At 48.9% G+C, this 20944-nt stretch overlaps 1 protein-coding gene across 1 annotated transcript in view; it reads left to right on the top strand.

The window, feature by feature from the left end:
• The window catches only part of LY86 (lymphocyte antigen 86), a 430545-nt gene that overhangs the window by 372861 nt on the left and 36740 nt on the right, over positions 1–20944 (top strand). Inside the window, exon 4 of the mRNA XM_069217351.1 lies at positions 207–259. Coding sequence (XP_069073452.1) covers positions 207–259 — 53 coding nt within the window. The remainder of the gene's footprint in view (positions 1–206; positions 260–20944) is intronic.

Here is a 20944-nt window from a genome sequence, read left to right as displayed (position 1 = left end):
GACCTGGGAGTCTTGAATACGTTTGTTGTTGTGGTATTCTACATAAGATTGATTTCGATGTCATCTATAGAGCTGCAATCAGCATGGCATTGGTGAATCGTGAAATAATCTTTGTGGTCTTTTAAACAGCTGAACCAATGTTAAAAATATCTTCTTGTGTAATTGTTCAAAATATTTTAAGCAAATCATATTTGTTGTCATTTCAGAAATGATTTTTTACGATCGACCTTTAAAACTAGGAATTCATGATCTGCCAAAGGTGAGCTTTTACCTGATAATATTCACAAAATATTTTGTAAATTAACCCAAACACGTAACTTGAATTGTAACAGTTGTTTTTCTTAACAGTTTTATTAGTCACCTTTTTACATAACAACAATTATGCCTCCACAGCTACTATCTCTCCAACCATGAGTGATTCAATTGAAACTTCTTGTAGGAATTACTGGAAGCAACTTGCGCCTCCAGTCAGCAACTAGCCTAGCTATTTACAGAATGTCAGGACTATGAAGAGTGGTGCCTTAATGGACTAAGAGTAAACAGCACACTACTCACAACAATTCATCAATTTTCCTTGTCAAACTTCTGACTTACTGCAAGTAAATTCAAATCTGGCGAATGAGAGCTATGTTTCCAATTCAAGTAAAAAACATAACTGATTTTTCCTGTTTCCCAGGCCCTTATTTGCTTGCCTCTGATACAGGAAAGAAGGTGTCAGCTTCAAAATCCAGTCAGATTAGAGAAGGACATTGTGATCAGATGTCCATCCTTTCTAAATTCAATGGAGAAGGGATCAGCAAAAGGTCACTAAGATGTGTAATAGGATATGGTGAGCTAGACATCAAAAGTGTGCCTGATCTGCTTATGGGTAGATCTCAGAGCAAGGACTATAAATTGGATTATTACTTGGAGTGGCTGATTACCCACCACAAGGAATAATCATAATCCTTGTCAGGGTAAACCCTGAAAGTCACAAAATTCACCAAGACTCAACCCCTAGTAGGCTTAATTTAGGGCAATGTGTAAAGTATTCATACAGTACCAAAACAGTAATAAAGTCAAATGCAAAACAATAAAAATCCTAAAATGAATTAGAACAATAGAGTAAAATGTAACAAACAAAATTACACTGAAATTACATAAATCTGATGAGGGGAACCAGAGATAAGAATTTTTTTTTTTTTAAGTAGAAATAGCCCCAAAAAGCACAAAGTGCCAATGATAGTTTATGGTCACGGTAGTCTGGAACTTAGGAGCAATTTGAGGCTGACCACAGTGGAGCACAGGTGGGATACACCAACCTGGTTCATCCTGGCCAAAGATTTTACCTTCTGATTTAGGGATTGATTTAGATCTTGGCCGAGGGGAATACTCCTTCACAAACGTGATGGATATTCTAGCCACCTTATTTCGATCCTAGTATATCCTATAGAAACCGTAATATGGCGGATGGGATATCCGTTATGTTTGTGACGGAGTATTCCATACGCTGAGATCTAAATCAGACCTTTAGTCCTTTAAGCCCCAATCCCACACAGTACTGTGCTTCTAATGCCCTCTAGAATTCTAGAGGAGAAACTTAGGGGCAGATTTAAGAGCCCCTAGTGCTACTGGGGGTCACTTTTTGTGACGCTCCGGTGGCGCTAACCACTACTTCATATTTACAAGGTGTAACACCACTTTTTGTGACGATATGCCTCCATGTAAATATGGGCCCCTCTGATGCAGTTTTCTGTGTCAGAGGGGTGTGCAATGGGTGTTGCTATGGGTGTTCGACTGCAACACCCCTTGCTTTTGATGCTGCCCCAGATTTACGAGAAATCGTAAATCTGTGGCAGCACCAAAAACTAACGTCACCCCTGGGGCAAAACGAGGAGGAATGCTTTTATTCCTCCTCATTTTTTTCTTATTCTATGTGTGCTGCATTCTGCAAAATGATGACAGTGTCTCTTTCTGTACATAAACAATCATTACAAAATGACGCTTTGGGACTTCTATGTGTGCTGCATTTTGCAGCACAGATAGAAGTGCCAAATCACCATTATAGATTGCTTATGTGCAGGAAGGGATACCTTCCTGCACATAAACAATTTATCCCTCAATGCAGACACCCTTGCACTATGGTGCAAGGATGTCTGTGTGGGCGCAGGCAGCCTAATTTAGCACCGGCACAGGGGAAAACGTACTGTATTCCTGTAAATACTGCCAATCTCTGTGTTTCAAAAGTGGCGCAGCGCTGCTATTTTTGGTGCAACACCCACTGCGCCACTTGGGTATAAATTAGAGCCTTACAGACTCACATGGGTGTCAGGCTGAAACCAAGAGCAAGGTATAACCCAATCCAGTTGCCACTGGTCAGCTGGGCAGATGCAGTAAAGGTCTCTTGTAGCCTGCCGTATCTCTGTAGCTTGAACAGAAGATCAGCTGTATGACCCTTGGAATACACTTCTTTGTCCTGGGTGCATGAAGAAGCGGGTCCAACCCTGCGGTGCTTCTTCATGCCATAGAAAACAGGGCCACTCCTTTTCTGTTCTTCCTCTGGTCCAGTAGTGTTCTTGAGATGCCACAAGCTAATGAAGTGCAGAACACCATCGCAGCTACAAGTGCATGGAAGCTGCGGTGTCCTTCACCAATATACAGGTAACCATCACATTGTGTGTCATGCAATATGTCCTCATGAAATACACCATTCACCAGACCTATTGTGTCCATTATATTACAAATAAACAATCACACAACATGCCCTCAGAGTAAAGTGTTTGACACCTATTACTGGGAGCTCAGAGTTTTTCCTCAAAAGATTCCGCAGACATCTTTTGAGATGTACAGATGAAAATATATGTGCAGTGAGCCTCGGTCATTGACTGTCAACTGCCAACCTACCTTAGTGCCTGGGCAAGCACCATGCTCTAGTATGAATGTTGCAGCAACAGGATTCTGAAACGTTGATTAGAGTATCCAGCACAACCACACCTATCATATACTGGGTATGTCCAAAATCACAATTTGAAATGCAGAGATCGGAAGAGGCCAATCACCAAAACCTCCTTATAAGAAGAGTCAAAAGACAGTTCTACAATATATAATCAAAATGGTTGATCGGCATCCTCTAAGAAGGATTGTCCTCCTGTCAACAATAACATCCATTCCTCAAGGAAGTTTGTACGTCCATGTCTTCAAAGAATGTTCTCTTTTTTCCTCAATAATAGAACAATTTTAAAACTGCTTGCAGCCAACACATTTTGTTCATTAGGAACTTCTTCAGGGCACTAATTTAAGTGAGAATACTCAATAGAGATATCCATGTTTTAAACAGTCAAATCCTATACTTTGCTAACTCTTTTGGAATATGCATTAATGGTGTAGGTTTCGAACCTCCGCAGCTCAAACACTGACTCTGCAACAACTGCTGATGGCTCTCCAGACTGAGACATGCTTGTGGATCACTCCAAAGTTTCAAACTTCCAGAAGGCAAAGAAGTAAAGGCCAAGAAGTAAACAAAATCCGTATGTGGTTGTGTAATGGTCTGCACTAAAACAGTAGTGTACACCAATCACTCTATGTCAAGTACAAATACAATCCCTTTCCTCACCGCTGATCGCCAGTGTTAGAAATGGGGTCTGTCAGAAATGGGGTCTTTGGTTGGAAGTCAGGTTACCTCCTATCCAAGCAAGGACCCTCACTCTAGTCAGGGTAAAAGAGAATCACCCTCAGCTAACCCCTGCTTACCCCCTTGGTAGCTTGGCACGAGTAGTAGGCTTAACTTCAGAGTGCTAGGTGTAAAGTATTTGTACCAACACACACAGTAGCTTAATGAAATCACTGCAAAATGACACAACAAAGGTTTAGAAAAATAGGAAATATGCATCTAAACAAAACAAGACCAAAACGACAAAAATCCATAATACACAAGTCAAGTTATCACTGAAAATGCAAAAAGAGTCTTCATATAATTTTTAACACACACTAGCACTGTTAGCGTGAAAATGTACCTTGGGTGCGTCAAAAATAACCCCGCTCGGGCGAGTGTCTGTCAAAAAGGGCTTGCCATGTGTCAATTTCACTTACGAGCGAGACCTTGCTTCGTTTCTCCTTTCGCCGGGTCAGGCGCTTCGTTTCTTCTCTCTGCAGGAGAGTGTTGCATCGATCCGGTCAGTACTCTTGGGTCCGGGCAGGCCTTGCGTCGTTTTTACATGCCCAGCAGTGTTGGCATCGGAAATCCAGCCGGACGATGATCCGAAAACCACACAGCATGGGTTGCGATTCCACCAGCCTCCGTCAGCGATGCTGTGCGTCGTTTCTCCAGCCCGGGGCGTCAATCTTCAGGTCACGGTGCAGGCAAGTGTCTATTTTCAGCCGCGAAGCCAGCAGCACGTTGATCGGAGTTGCGTCGATTTTTTCCCCGCACGGCGTTCTGTGCGTGGATTTGTTTCTCTTAGGCTGCCAACTTCTCTTTTCAGGATCCCAGGAACTGGATGGGCACCACTTGGCAGAATAGGAGTCTCTCCAGAGACACCAGGCGCTGGCAGAGAGAAGTCTTTGCTGTCCCTGAGACTTCAAACAACAGGAGGCAAGCTCTAAATCAAGCCCTTGGAGATCTTCACAAGATGGAAGGCACACAAAGTCCAGTCTTTGCCCTCTTACTCTGGCAGAAGCAGCAACTTCAGGATAGCTCCACAAAGCACAGTCACAGGCAGGGCAGCTCTTCTTCCTCAGCTCTTCTCCAGGTAGAGGTTCCTCTTGGTTTCCAGAACTGTTCTAAAGTCTGTGGTTTTAGGTGCCCTTCTTATACCCATTTTGCCCTTTGAAGTAGGCCTAGTCTCTCTTGTCTGTGAAATCCTGCATTGCCCAGGCCAGGCCCCAGACACACACCAGGGGGTTGGAGACTGCATTGTGTGAGGGCAGGCACAGCCCTTTCAGGTGTGAGTGACCACTCCTCTCCTCCCTCCTAGCACAGATGGCTCATCAGGAAATGCAGACTACACCCCAGCTCCCTTTGAGTCCCTGTCTAGCAAGAAGTGCAACCAGCCCAACTGTCAAACTGACCCAGACAGGGAATCCACAAACAGGCAGAGTCACAGAAATGGTTTAAGCAAGAAAATGCACACTTTCTAAAAGTGGCATTTTCAAACACACAATCTTAAAATCAACTTTACTAAAAGATGTATTTTTAAATTGTGAGCTCAGAGACCCCAAACTCCACATGTCTATCTGTTTCCCAAAGGGAATCTACATTTTAGTCATATTTAAAGGTAGCCCCCATGTTCACCTATGAGAGGGACAGGCCTTGCAACAGTGAAAAACGAATGCCATGACATATAAAACACATTACTATATGTCCTACCTTAACCATACACTGCACCCTGCCCTTAGGGCTACTAGGGCCTACCTTAGGGGTGTCTTACATGTAAGAAAAGGGAATGTTTAGGCCTGGCAAGTGGGTACACTTGCCAAGTCGAATTTACAGTTTAAAACTGCACACACAGACACTGCAGTGGCAGGTCTGAGCCATGTTTACAGAGCTACTAATGTGGGTGGCACAACCAGTGCTACAGGCCCACTAGTAGCATTTGATTTACAGGCGCTGGGCACCTCTAGTGCACTGTACTAGGGACTTACTAGTAAATCAAATATGCCAATCATGGATAAACCAATTACCTATACAATTTACACAGAGAGCATATTCACTTTAGCACTGGTTAGCAGTGGTAAAGTGCTCAGGGTTCAAAAGCCAACAGCAACAGGTCAGAAATAATAGGAGGCAGGAGGCAAAAAGATTGGGGATGACCCTGCATAAGCAAAAAAGTCCAAGAGGGTCTCTAATTGGCAGTCAGTTTACACCCTGAACAAGTAGGGACCCTCACTCTAGTCAGGGTAAAGGAGTCACACACCTAAGATAACCCCTGCTCACCTGCTTTGTAGGTTGGCACAAGCAGTCAGGCTTATTTCAGAGGTAATGTGTAAAATATTTGTACATACACACAGTTAAAACAGTGAAAACACCACAAAAGGACTCAGCACCCGTTTAGAAAAATACCCAATATTTATCTAAATCAAACAAGACCAAAACGACAAAAATCTAGCATACACAAGGAAAGATATGAATTCTTAAAGAAAAAAAAGTTTGAATCCATATAAATCAGTGGATGCATTGTTTTTGAACAAAGTACCTGGTGTGCGTCAAAAATAAAGCCGCATGGGCGAGCGTGCATCGGAGAAGCAATCGATGCATTGATTCCGTACTTGCAAGGGAGGCCGTGTGTTAATTCTTTCCTTGCAGGGAAGGGATGCATCGATTTCCAGACAGGCAGCCTCAGGTCCATGCAATGATGTTGAAGATTTTGATGTCCAGGGTTCATGCGTGGAAAATTCAGATGTGCTATTGGAAGAGTCCACTTTGAGAACAGGCACTGGGTCAGTTCTCCAGCCACGAGGCAGGTGATTCGTTGAATTGTCAGCCACAGGACAGGCGCTGCATTGATTTTTCTGATGCGCACAAAGTGGTGCATGGATTTTCCCCTGCAGATTACCAGCTTCCACTTCTAAGGGCCCAGGGACTGATTTGGCACCACTTAGCAAGGCAGGACACTGAGAAGAGGAGCTCAGACACTGGCAGATGAAGACTTTGCTGTTCCTGAGACTTCAGAAGAGGGGGCAAGCTGAGTCCAAGCCCTTGGAGAAGCTTCACAAGCAGGATTTCAGAAAGCCAAGTCCAGTCCTTTTCCTCTCAGGCAGCAGCAGCACGCCAGCACAGCAAAGCAACAGGCAGAGTGACAGGTCCTCCTCACGCATCAAGCTCTTCTCTTTGGCAGAGGTTCCTCTTAATCCAGAAGTAATCTGAAGTTGTGGGGTCAGCAGTCCAGTATTTATACTCATTTCTGCCTTTAAAGTAGGCAAACTACAAAGGAGTCTTTTTATTGCACAAGACCATGGGACAGATGTACAATCCTTTTTGCACATTGGAAACAGCGAATTTCGCTGTTTGCGACGTGCAAAAAGCACATCGCGATGCCCAATCCACGTTTTGCGAGTCTGTAACCTGGTTACCGACTTGCAAAACGGGACTGCGAGTCGCAATTAGGAAGGGGTGTTCCCCTTCCTAATTGCCAGTTGCAGTGCTATGCTGTATTGTTTTGTTACCGCGAACGCAGTCGCAAAGCAATCGCTGTTACCACCAGTGTCACACTGGTGGTAACCCATTCGCAAAAGGGAAGGGGTCCCTATGGGACCCCTTCCCCTTTGTGAATGGAATGAAAAACATTTTTTCAGAGCAGGCAGTGGTCATTTGGACCACTGCCTGCTCTGAAAAAATGAAAGGGAAACGTTTCAATTTTAGTTTTGTAATGCATCTCGTTTTCCTTTAAGGAAAACGGTCTGCATTACAAAAAAAAACTGCTTTATTTAAAAGCAGTCACAGACATGGTGGTCTGCTGTCTCCAGCAGGCCACCATCCCTGTGAGCGCCGCCACTCACAAGGGGGTCGCAAATTACGACCCAGCTCAATAATATTAATGAGGTGGGCCTTTGCGACCCCCTTGCAAGTCGCTGATGGTGTCAGGGACACCATCCCACATTCTGGATTACGACTCGCAATTTGCGAGTCGTAATCCAGATTTTTCCTACATCTGGCCCCATGCCTCTTCCTTGAACTGCCCCAGCCACACTGTAGTGGGTTGAAGACTATATTGTGAGGGGACAGCCACAGTTCTTTCAAGTGCAACAGACAGCTCCTCCGTCTCACTGCAGTCCAGGAAGACTCATCAGGATATGTAGGACACACCTCAGCTCCCTTTGTGTTACTGCCTAGAGTGAATTCACAAACAGCCCAACTGTCAGTCTGACACAAACGTGTATTCAGCAGTCAGGCACAGGCACAGAATTGTTAAGCAAGAAAATGCCCACTTTCTAAAAGTGGCATTTTTAAACTTACAATCTAAGAACAACTTTACCAAATTATGTATTCTTAAATTGCGAGTTCAGAGACCCCAAACTCCTTATCTCTATATACTCCCAATGGGAAACGGCACGTAAAAGAGATTTAAAGGCAATCCCCATGTTAACCTATGGGAGAGATAAGCCTTGCAATAGTGAAAAACAACAACACACTAGTGAATATATGACGGAACCACGCATGCTGGAACCATGCATGCCTGAACAACGCAGTCGGAACACCGACCGCGTTGTTACCACGAATGCCTTTACCACGCATGCCTTAACAACGATTTTTCATTGTAAACCCATGCCTGGTAAAGGCATGTATGGTTCCAGCATGCAACCCACCCTACCCCCACCCCACCCCTAAAACAATCCTGGACTGACCCCTTACCCCTGCCCCTAAAAAAATCCTGGACCGACCCCCTACCCCTGCCTCTAAAAACAATCCTACCCCAACCCCCCCCACCTTGCCTCTAAAAACGGAAACTACCGCAACCCCCTCCCCACCCCAACACTAAAACTACCCCGACCCCTGCCCCTAAATTCTAAAAACTACCCCACACCACCCCTAAAACTAACTCTCCTGGACCCCACAACCCCTAAAACTACAGTGACCCCACCATACCGCCCCTAAAATGTAAACTACCCAGATCCCCCACCTTGCCCCTAAAAACTAATACTACCCCGACCCCCCACCCTGCCCCTAAAACTACTGCGACCCCCCACCCCTAAAAACTAAAACCACCCCAACCCCCTGCCCCTAAAACTTAAACTACCCTGACCCCCCACCCTGCCCCTAAAAACTAAAATTATTCCAGCCCCCACCCCCTAAAACTACAGCCCACCCCTAAAAACTAAAACTACCCTGACCCCCCACCCCTGCCCCTAAAACTACTGCGACCCCCACACCCACCTCTAAAACTAAAACTACCTCGACCCCTTCCCCTAAAACTGCTGAGACCCCCACACCCTGCCCCTAAAACTTAAACTACTGAGACCCCCATACCCCTGCCCCTGAAACTGAAATATCCCAACCCCACCCCTAAAAATCTAAAACTACCCCACCCCCTTGCCCCTTCCCCATAAAACTAAAACTACCCCCACCCCATCCCTAAAACTACCCCTCACCCACCCCTAAAACTACCCCCCAACCCTACCCCAGCCCCACGTACCTGACCGCGTCCTCTCCCGATCCTGAGTCTGTTCTTCTCTGCCTTAACCACGCATGTTCGTTGTTCAGGACATAGGTGGTTAAGGCAGAGAAAAACTGAGTTGTTGTTCACTGAAGCGTTGTTCCACTTTCCTGGACAACGTACCTCGTTGTTCAGCAGTCATTGTTTAGGCTGTTTCCCTATACTAGTACATGTCCTGCATACATAGGGCCTACCTTAGCAATGACTTACATGCAGCAAAAAAGAAGCTTTGGGCCTGGCAAGTGGGTATACTTGCCAAGTCGAACTGGCAGTACAAACTGCACACACAGACACTGCAGAGGCAGGTCTGAGACATGTTTACAGGTCTACTCCTATGCATGGCACATTCAGTGCTGCAGGCCCACTAGCAGCATTACAGGCCCTGGGCACCTCTGGTGCACTTTACTAGGGACTCACTAGTAAATCAAATATGCCAATCATGGATAAACCAATCACCAATACAATGTAGACAGAGCATATGCAGTTTAGCACTGGTTAGCAGTGGTATAGTGCCCAGAGTCCTAAAGTCAACAAAAACAAGTCAGAAAAAAAGGAGGAAGGAGGCTAAAAGTTTGGGGATGACCTGCAAAAAAGGCCAGCTCCAACACAACTCCCCACCAACCTAAAGCCAGAGGAGACCAATCAATACCTTGATGTACTTCCCTGCTTGGGGCGATAGATTACAGACCCGGGCCCGCAACAGCAGGGGCGAGTTCCAATTCTATGCCTTCCTAAAGCCAAGAATCTGTCTCGCTCTGGACTCCCGACCCCTGCCCATCTGGCAGAGCATGAAGCCCCCCCTAGAACAGAAGTGATATCACCAGGGCTATTCCTGTGGATCTCTGACCTCAGAGCTGACTCCTCACCCTACAGGTTCTCCACTGGGGACTGCTTCCCCTTTATCACCCTCCATCTGGCCTCCTGCACCCTCCACTCTGCAGCAGTACTGCCAGGCACCAGACCTGGTGGGACTTCAGTGACAGTCACCCCCACAAGTTCTCCTGACATTATGTGATCCTCTTCAGCCAATGGCCTCCCGGTACAGGCTAGGCTCCCCCTCCCGTGGTGTTCTCTCATGGAACCCTCCAGTCTCTGGGACTGGATCTGGGGCAACCTGGGCCTCTGTCCACCCCACTCCCTCTCTCCTGGGAGAGGACATGGGACTCTTCACCCATTCCTTTACACAGGGTCCTACCTGGGTCACTGCAAACCTCCCCCACTTCCCTTGGTTGGGTAACATGAGCCACTCCCTTCAGGAGCACCCCCAAATGCCTCTTCAGACTGTCTGGTACTCACCCAGGGGCCGACCTCCAGTGCATGTTCCCTGGGTCAGAGAACTCACACTCCACCTGGTGTTAGCGTAGCTCTAGAAAACAAGGACAGAACATATGCTCTCCAGAAATCACATCACACAGCCCCTTACATGTGTTAACCAAACTTCACCTCACTATCCACTGCCTTGAAATTGCACCCCACATCACCCTCCTGAGACTGGTGAGACAGTATCTGACTGTCCCTGACACTCTACTCACACTCTTCTGGGGTGTCTCCATAGTTCACTACCAGGACTTCTACCAGGGGGGACCCTCTCCCTGTCACTCTCACCTAGAGCCAGTACAGCGTCCCTCCAACCACTAGGAATATGACTCCCTATGCCAGTTCCCCAATTCAACTCAGGGACCCTGTGCACCACTGGAGCTACCTCATAAACCTGAACCTTCATGTTTATGCCATTCCCTTCCTTCAAGGTGGGCATAAAGTCTCTAGGCATGTGCATTTCTCCCACAGTACTGGATGTAACACTTTTGCTGCCACCACCTGTGCTTTACCATCAGACCGACCTCCTGAGCTAAAAGAGGTTTCTTCTATGCACAGATCTGTCTAATTTCTTCCAAAGCCTTTTCTCTTTCCTGCTTTAACCTGAGCTTTAGCTGCTCCAACTCGAGCTTCCTGGCTCTCCTCCTAGTCTCCAACTCCTCTGGAGACAGGCCTGGAGATGAAACAATGGTGCCAACTTTTGAGGGTGCTCCTCCACCATTCAGGATATTCCCCCCCTACCCTGCCTCACCACAGGCGATGCTGGTTCCTCCATCCATCCCAGGTGCAGACTTCGTTCCTCCTCCTCCACAACCTCATTCCCCTCCTCTGTGTGCTCACCAGCCTTCCTGGCTGCTAACTAGGCCCTCAGCGCCTTTTGCAATTCCTCCTAACTAGTGAAGCCTTTAAAAGAACACTTGAATTCCCTGCAGAACGTTTAGAGCTGAGGCACCGTACAGGTTTCCAACCTCTCCTGCTCAAACACCAAATCTTCAGGTACTGCTGATGGCTCACCACACTGAGACATGATTGTGGTCAAAACTCAAGAGTTGCAAAAAACAGAAAGAGTAAAACAGTATGCTGGTGCGTAATGGTCTGTACTGAGACAGTAGTGTACACCAACCACTGTATGTCAAGTACAAACACAAGTCCTCGCCTCACCACTGATCACCAATGTTAGAAATGGGGTCTCTAGTTGGCAGTCAGATTACACCCTGTCTAAGTAGGTACCGGAGTACCAATTCATGTCGCTGTACATGAAGGCTATGTGGAAGGCGTGTGGTGTTACCTACAAGTTCACCATGCCTTACCACTCCCAAGGTAATGGGTTGGTTGACAGGTTCAACTGTACTCTGAAGGGCATGATTATGGGTCTTTCAGAACCCATTAGGCAGAAGTGGGACGTCTTGCTACCATGCCTGTTGTTTGCTTACAGGGAGGTACCGCAGAAGAGGGTTGGCTTCAGCCCTTTTGAACTTCTGCATGGGCACCCTTTGAGAGGGCCTCTCACTTTGGTGAAGGAGGCTGGGAGCAAGCTCCCAAGAAGCCTCCCAGGCAGTATTCAGTTACATGCTGACCTTCAAAAACCAGACAGTCCGCTTCCGGAAACACGCTCAGGAGTGTCGCGTAGGCTCTCATTATCTTAATGAGATTACTGGATTTTGAGCAGCAAGATCGTCGACAATGTGGGGGACTGAGTCTGACCCACGGTGGATGACACTTGTCACTCCAAATCTGGGTTTTGCTCCGGCTAACTAGCAGTGCCTCATCTCTCCCAAATGGCAGAGACAATTGGGCAGCCGAGCGCATGAAATATCAGTACTTCTCAGGGAAGTCATGGTCACTCAGGTCACAACCGGTTCTCTCTTACACAATGCGATCTCATATATAAATGACAATAAAGGCAGTTTACGTTTTAAAGATTGGTTTAATAAAACAACTGCATTTTGGATAGCAAAGCGTGAGCTGCAATAACCAGAACTACACAACACAGTAATATTGTGTATTTTCTACGAATGCTGGAGACTAAACTTCTACCACGTTTACCGGCAATGTACCAGACTGTAGCCTTGACTGAAACACAGGATGATCAAGAATGCATTATTTGAGAACACAGTACTGAACTTAGCTAAACAGTGTGATAGAAGAAATTGAAACAAGACCGTAAAAACTGATTATTGTAAAATAACAGTGTGAAGCTGAATAAAATATATCTAGGGCAAAGTGCACAGCGGCTTAGTATGTTAAACTAACGTGCATGGAGCTTATACATAAAATGGCTACACAACACCCTCCCCAGGGCGGTAGAAAGTGGTTCATGCCAAAGCTAAAATACCCTAACCTAAAATATATTTAAAACCCTACTTAATTTTGACAAGTTAAGAGGACACACAAGCATATTACTTGACAATTTAGAAATGAGCATGCGGTTCAGAGCCTAATTCAAATTGAAATGTCAATTTAGTTCCGAATCAACCACAATTCATGGAAAGCAGGAGATCGTCCACATCGGCAGATGACAGAACCGGTAAATCCGCGCCAAAAATGACTAAGGAGCAGGTGTGTTCCATAGCCCCAGTATCAACCAAGGTGGCATCCCGTGCAGTGCCCATTAACGAGTCGATGTTAACTTCCTTCAGGAAGGGTAGCTCGTAATCAGCTTCTCTCAGCAAACGCAGCCGCAGTGCGCATGTCTGGTAATGAACCCTCAACGAAAACATCAACAGATCAGCCTCAATCACTGAGGGGCGTTGCTGTCAAAGACAAACTGCCAGTGCATGTTCAAAAGAGCACCAATAGCACCGAAACACGGGCTGCACACAATCCAAAACCAGTCTGAATGACAAAGACCAGTCACACCCCAAATGTTCCAGGAGTGTTGCTTCAAACTGCTGCATCATGCATTCACGACACAGCTGCGCTGATGGGAGCGCCTTCATTTGTCCTTGTTGCGGCGGGACAGCCATTGCGGAAAAACAACAGCAACAGCAAAATGCCAGCTAATAAAGCCAAAGTTATTGGAAATCCCCCCAAAAATCTTCAGAAAATTGAGTGAATAGCTGAAGGTATCAAACCAAATATAGAGGAGAAGGTGTGAACAAAACCAATACCAACAGCTTTGAAAAAATGTGCTAATCCAGCCGTTGTGGATGCATTAAATATACGTCCCACAAGTTCACCAAAGTGTCTCGGAACGTTCGTATTTAACAGGGACTGTATTTCTGCCGACAACATTGCCACTTGAAGTGCGTAGGTCTTGCGTGCAGATGTAAGGGCCACATGCTTCTGAAACAATCAAGCCTTGAGTCTACTCAACTTTTCAAAATTCATCTTGGAAGTAGCAATATGAGGCCAGATGTCAGCTACCTCCCTTAATTTAGTGGGGGGAAACAACACGTTCCGGCAGCATGTAACCACCTTAGAGACCGAAACTACGTAAACTATTCCATCTACTACGCCCCATGCAAGGACAGCTGCTTACAAATCATCGAAAGGCTGACAGAAGTCTGGCATTCACTACCACTAAGAAAGACCTCTTTCATGCCATTGAGGCATTTGTACGAGAAGGGAAGCTCCCACACCTCATGGATGTAACTATCTCCCAACTTTTCATATCTGCCTACCGGAATGTGTTTCAAACAAGAAGTGAATTGTAATGTTGAAATAGGCAGATTAATAACCCTGTGTATTAACCATTCTGCCAAAGGAATCTCGGCCACAGTAAAAGGCAGTCTTACTATCATTTCAATGTTAAGCATGACATAAGTCGCTTCTTTCTTAGCCATTAGTTGTTGTTGCAGCGTCAAATTAAAGGAAAAAAATATTTCCCTGGCACTGATGTGCTGCCACGGAACACGACCCGCCTTCAGTGTCTGAAGTGTCCAACCCAACTGCATAATGGACCTGGTCTGACTCTGTCCATGATATAAAGAAGACATATCAGATCGTATAATGTCTATAGCAGAAGAAACAATGTTGTTAATTGTATATATCCGGTCGGACAAGGTGTGAATCCCATTATCCACAACAGCTAATGCCTTTTTCAAAATTTCCTGGTCTATTTATCTTAACCGGGCTCTTGTTGGGAAAGTTTCCATATTTCATTGTATACTTCATACAAGAAATGCTTCCTACGTGGTATCTTGGGGCCTGACAAGAAATCTTGTAAGTCAGTGTTGTTAGACAAGAGATTGAGGTGTGCTTTAATCGCATCAAGTGAGGACGATTTTTGCCACTGTTGGCACAATTTTCCTACACTATGGGGGTCATTCTGATCTCGGCGGTAAAAGTCGCTTACCGCCGGCCAGAAGGCCGCCATAACACCGCCGCGGCCGCGGTAAACTGCCACAGTCATTCTAACCGCAACTGGCAAACCGCCAAAAACCCGACATCCACAAAAGTCCGCCACACCAAAGGTCAGCGGGAAACTGGCGATGACCAAACCTCCACCGTCACGCCAACAGAAATACGCCCATACCATTCCGACCCACAAATCCCTGCAGCGGTCTTTCAACCGCGAAATTCCATTGGCGGTACACACCGCCGCGGTCAAAATACACACACCTTTACAAAACACAACCACATTGGATAATTCAAAATACACACACCTGAGACACATACACACACCACTCCCACACACCCAATTAAATATAAAACACACACCCACATCACCCACAAATCCTTACGACCACAATTGCGAGTGAAGGACAGAGAGAGAGAGCACAGCATAGAGTAGACCATCACACAGAGGCAAATCACAACATCACCCACACAATTTCCACGCACAAAACACCATACACCACCACACTCACCACACTCTACAACACATACACCACCCCTCACCTCATCCACACCACCCCATGGCACCCCAAAGACACCCCAGGTTCTCTGACGCAGAACTCAGGGTCATGGTGGAGGAAATAGTTCGTGTAGAGCCCCAGCTCTTCGGGCACAGGTGCAGCATACCACCATTGCCAGGAAGATGGAGCTATGGAGCAGAATAGTGGACAGGGTCAACGCAGTGGGACAGCATCCACGCAATCGGGACGACATCAGGAAGCGGTGGAACGACCTACGGGGGAAGGTGCGTTCCATGGTATCAAGGCACAACATTGCGGTGCAGAAGACTGGCGGCGGACCCCCACCTACTCCCCCAGAATTCACAGCATGGGAGGAGGAAGTCTTGCACATCCTGCATCCTGAGGGCCTCGCAGGAGTAGGCGGAGGAATGGACTCTGGTAAGTCAAATCTTCACTACTCCATTCCCCCCACCCCACCTGCATGCCAAATCATACCCCCACCCTCACCCCCACCCCCATCACACCAACTCCTTGCAAATGGCTCACCATCACATCCCACCCAAACCAAAACCTAGCCCTGCGTGCATCCCCAAAGCATGGACACCCATCCCCAAAGTATGCCCACTGCACACACCCATCACCCCCACAAGCCACCGTCACAAAAGCCCCCACAAGGGAATGCCAGCACTGGGGGACACGGCCACCCACCCATTACACGAAATGCCACACACAGAAGCAATAACCATACTCTTATACCCCTGCAGGACCCGAACGGCACCACACCGCCACGGAGGGTCCAGAGATGTCCATCCCACCCCCAGAAGAGGCCCCCAGTGACGACAGCAGCTCTGTCTCCCTGGACCCTGATGACCAGCCCGGCCCATCGGGGACCTCGGGACAGTCGGTTCCCCACAGACAGCCACAGGCTACACCAGACCTAACCCCCTCTGGGAACACCAGCACAGCTCCCACCCAGCGGGCCCATGCCTCTGTCCCCAGGACACGTCAATCAGCGGTGTGTCCACCACTACAGGGCACCCAGGTTGACCCACCACCCCAACAACAACAGGGACCTGGGGGCAGTGGTAGTGGGCACACCGTCCAGGGGACAGAGGCCCAGGAACACAGGGGAGCTGGGAGGGCTGCTGTGCAACAGGGGGGGGACAGGCCCAGGGAACCGACTCTCCAAGAGGCCCTCTCCTCCATCATGGGAGCATACCACGCTCCCAGGAGACGATGGCTACGGTACTGGCCAGGTTCCAGGAGATCCAGGTACTGCAGGAGGAACAGTACATGGGGTTCAGAGAGGAACTGAGGAACATTAGTTCCGCAATGGGGACCATCGTAGTGGCCCTCAACCAGATAGTCACCACATTGCGGGACCATGTGGCACCACAAAGGGCCCCTGTCACTAGCCTGGACCAGGAATTGCCTACCACCTCCGCCGGCGCTAGTGGACAGGAGGCCCCCACACAACGACAGGCCACCAGAACCCCACCTCCTGCAGAGGAAGAACCACCCCGCAAGCGGAACCTGAGATCTCACAAGAAGACAGAGTAGGATGCCAAGACCCCCGCCAGCAAACGATACCCCCTGATGTCATCCCACTGTCCCACATTGTCACCCTGTCCAACCTTGGACTGCCCCTGCTCCATCCTTCCACAGGCATATGGACAATGCACCTGTGCGACTGAGAACTGGACTCTGCCATGGACATTACTCCACCATCACCCATCCCCGTTTTACAATCATGTTCCTTAAATTTAGCACTTTAATTAAATCACTTCTTGCACTAAAAAAATCTGGAGTCTGCTTGAATTTTGAACAAATGTATTAGACATAACGGTGCCAAAATGTTCAGTTACATTGTGATGACAACATACCACTGTCACACAGCTGTAGTCCATGGGCAAACAAAGCAGAGGTCACGCAGTGGGGCCCACAGCTCTGAAAACGGAAGGGAAAGTCACAACTCAGTTAACAGGAACTGGGGGGGAACTCAGACAGTAGAGAGGCAGGAGACTTTAAGTAAATGTTAAATGGCGTGGTTGATTCGTACCTGTGTGCTACTGAAAATACTGTTGTATCACTGTGTCCCTGTTGTCTGTGTCGTCCCCGTCGTCCTCCTCCTCTTCACTCTCCACAGGCTCCACAGCTGCTACAACACCACCATCTGGACCATCCTCCTGCAGGAAAGGCACCTGGCGTCACAAAGCCAGGTTGTGAAGCATACAGCAGGCCACGATGATATGGCACACCTTCTTTGGCGAGTACATTAGGGATCCCCCTGTCATATGCAGGCACCTAAACCTGGCCTTCAGGAGGCCGAAGGTCCGCTCGATCACCCTCCTAGTACGCCCATGGGCCTCATTGTAGCGTTCCTCTGCCCTTGTCCTGGGATTCCTCACTGGGGTAAGTAGCCACGACAGGTTGGGGTAACCAGAGTCACCTATTAGCCACACACGGTGTCTCTGTAGCTGTTCCATCACATAAGGGATGCTGCTATTTCGCATGATGTACGCGTCATGCACAGACCCAGGGAACTTGGCATTTACATGGGAGATGTACTGGTCAGCCAAACAGACCACCTGGACATTCATAGAATGATAACTTTTTCTGTTCCTGTACACCTGCTCACTTCCACTGGGGGGAACCAAGGCCACATGGGTCCCATCAATGGCACCAATGATGTTGGGGATATGTCCAAGGGCATAGAAATCACCCTTCACTGTAGCCAAATCGGCCACCTCAGGGAAAACAATGTAGCTCTGCATGTATTTCATCAGGGCAGACAACACTCTGGACAAAACCTTAGAAAACATAGGCTGAGACATCCCTGATGATATGGCCACTGTTGTTTGGAATGATCCACTTGCCAAAAAATGGAGTACTGACAGAACCTGCACCAGAGGGGGAATCCCTGTGGGTTGGCGAATGGGGGACATCAGGTCTGGCTCCAGCTGGGCACACAGTTCCTGTATAGTGGCTCGGTCAAGTCTGTATGTAAGTATGACATGTCTTTCTTCCATTATCGACAGGTCCACCAGCGGTCTGTACACGGGAGGATTCCTCCATCTCCTCGCAAGTCCCAGCGGACGGTGCCTAGGAAGGACAACATGGAGCACAGAGTCAAGCAACCCACAGGTACGTAACCACAGCTTGCACAGAACACGATTCGCTATGCATTGAATGGCTTGCATGAGTGGCAATGCAACGCCTAGGCCTGTGTGACGCAGTAGAAATTAAGCCATGTGGGCCCTTGAAATGGCGGCTGCCTGACCTGTGAAGTGTGACAATGGGATGTGAGGTCAATGCGCTGGCGTGGCACACCGTGGCGGTAGGCGGTCGAAGACCGCGGCGCAAAGCAGCATTGGTTAACATTGAACCCTATGGGTCTCAGGATCCAATGACGATGTGCGCCGGCGGTCGCGGTACGCACCGCCGCGTTACGGACCGCCGCGGGCGTGACCGCCGCAGGCGTGACCGCCATTTTCTACTTGCTTAATCACTCGAGACCTGATCATCCACAGGAGAGGACCTATACTGCAAGTGCTGCTGTGAACTCGGTCTGGAAGAGACTATGGCTGCTGCGACTGGGGAAAGGGCCCCTGCCTTCACATCTGAGGAATTGGATAAACTTGTTGATGGGGTCCTCCCCCAGTATGCGCTACTCTACGGTCCTCCAGACCAACAGGTAAGTACACTGGGAGCACATAGTATGGGCTATGCCTGTGTTGAGTGGGGTGGATGTAAGATGGTGGGGAGGGGAGCGAATGAGGAGTGCAACGCACGACAGATGAGAGCATGTGCCACATGGCAAGGTTGGGGAGGGGGGCCGCGCACATCGACCATGCAGAAAAGTGATGATATTTATTTTTCAACCCTGTACATGTCACATAGGTCAGCGCCCATCAGAAGATCGACATTTGGCGTGCCATCGCCAACGACGTCCGGGCCCTGGGGGTCCACAACAGACGGGGCACCCACTGCCGCAAGAGGTGGGAGGACATCCGCCGCAGGAGTAGAAAGACCGTCGAGGCTCTGCTGGGGATGGCCTCCGAACGTAGGAGGGGTGCCAGTCGTCAATTGACCCCCCTGATGTCCCGGATCCTGGCGGTGGCCTACCCCGATTTGGATGGGCGCGTGAGGACATCACAGCAGACACAAGGGGGTGAGTATCAGCACATTCCGCTGTATTAGCGCACAGTGGAGGCGTCTGGGTGGGGGAGGAGGGCTGTGGCTATCTCTAGGCCAGGGCGGTTTCTGTAGGCTAGGCCCCTCCGTTAGACATGGCCCTGTGCCCCCGCCCCCCACCTCTGTAGGGTGCTAAGTACAGCTATCCATGGCCCGGGCTCACCTATGTGTGCATTTGTCGTCCATAGACTTGTAGGCCAAGTCACTATAATTGAGTAGTGTACCCCGAGTGCGCGGCGTAGTGCAGGGGGCTTCTGTGTCTGTCCTCTCCGCCAACGGTGCCGCCAATGCATGCACTCAACATGTCTTTCTTTCTTCTCCCCCCCCCCTTTTTGTGGTTTTCCTGTTCATGTGTGCATTAGCATCATCAGGCGGAGGAGAAGTGGCATTGGCGCACGAGGGAGCTACATCTCACATGGCCCCGGAGGGCCCTGCAACCGACTCGGAGTTAACCAGTGAGACGGAGGGCGAGGGGGGCTCCACAACGGGGACCCGTGGAGACGTCAGCGACACCGACACGTCCTCGGAAGGGAGCTCACTTGTGGTGGCGGCAACATCCGTGCCCACCGCAACAACAGGTACAGCCACCACCCAGCGCACCAGCTCCGCCCTCCCAGCAGCCCCTCAGCTTCTGCCCCGTGCCCGCTCGGGCAGGAAGCCGGCCATCTCCTTCGCCCCTGGCACCTCAGGTCCTGCCCCAGTTACCCCTGCTGCCCTCAGTGCGGAGATCATTGACCTCCTCCAGACGCTCATTGTTGGGCAGTCTACCCTTTTGAATGCCATCCAGGGGGTAGAAAGGGAGGTGCATCGGAGCAATGCATACCTGGAGGGCATTCATTCGGGTCAGGCTGCCCATCAGCGATCGTTCAACGCTCTGGCCTCAGCACTGACGGCAGCAATTGTCCCTGTCTCTAGCCTCCCCCCCCCAACTTCCTCAACCCAGTCCCACTCCCCTGTTCATCTGCCTATCCCAGACACACCTACAGACCAGCCTGCACACACCTCAACACCCAAGGGCAGCTCATCCAGACATAAGCACCACAGATCACACAAGCATTCACCCAAGCAACATCCACATGCAGACATGCCAACAGCCACTGCCTCCTCTGTGTCCCCCTCCTCCTCGTCTCCCTCCTCCCTCCCTGTGATGTCTCCACTCACACCTGCATGCACACCACCATCAGCCAGTACGTCCATCACCAGCACACCCACCAGGACAGTCCGCTCACGTGCAGTCACCACCCCCACTGCCATTTACACGTCCCCTGTGTCCTCTCTCAGTGTGTCTGTCACTCCCTCTTCCAAGCCACACAAACGCCGGCAGCCACCCACCCAACAGCCATCCACCTCACCACAGCCTCCAGCACAAGCACCTGCACCTGCACCCAAAGACAGCACACTTGACTCTCCTACAACCACATCCTCTTCCTCCACTCCCATACCCTCTGCACCTACCCTTCCCATTGCTCCTAAAAAGTTGTTCCTCTCCAAAATTAACCTCTTTGC

Source organism: Pleurodeles waltl, chromosome 2_1 (assembly GCF_031143425.1).
Source record: "Pleurodeles waltl isolate 20211129_DDA chromosome 2_1, aPleWal1.hap1.20221129, whole genome shotgun sequence".
NCBI lineage: Eukaryota > Metazoa > Chordata > Amphibia > Caudata > Salamandridae > Pleurodeles > Pleurodeles waltl.
Note: the sequence above shows the minus strand (reverse complement) of the source record. Positions and strands in the feature narration are given on the sequence as shown.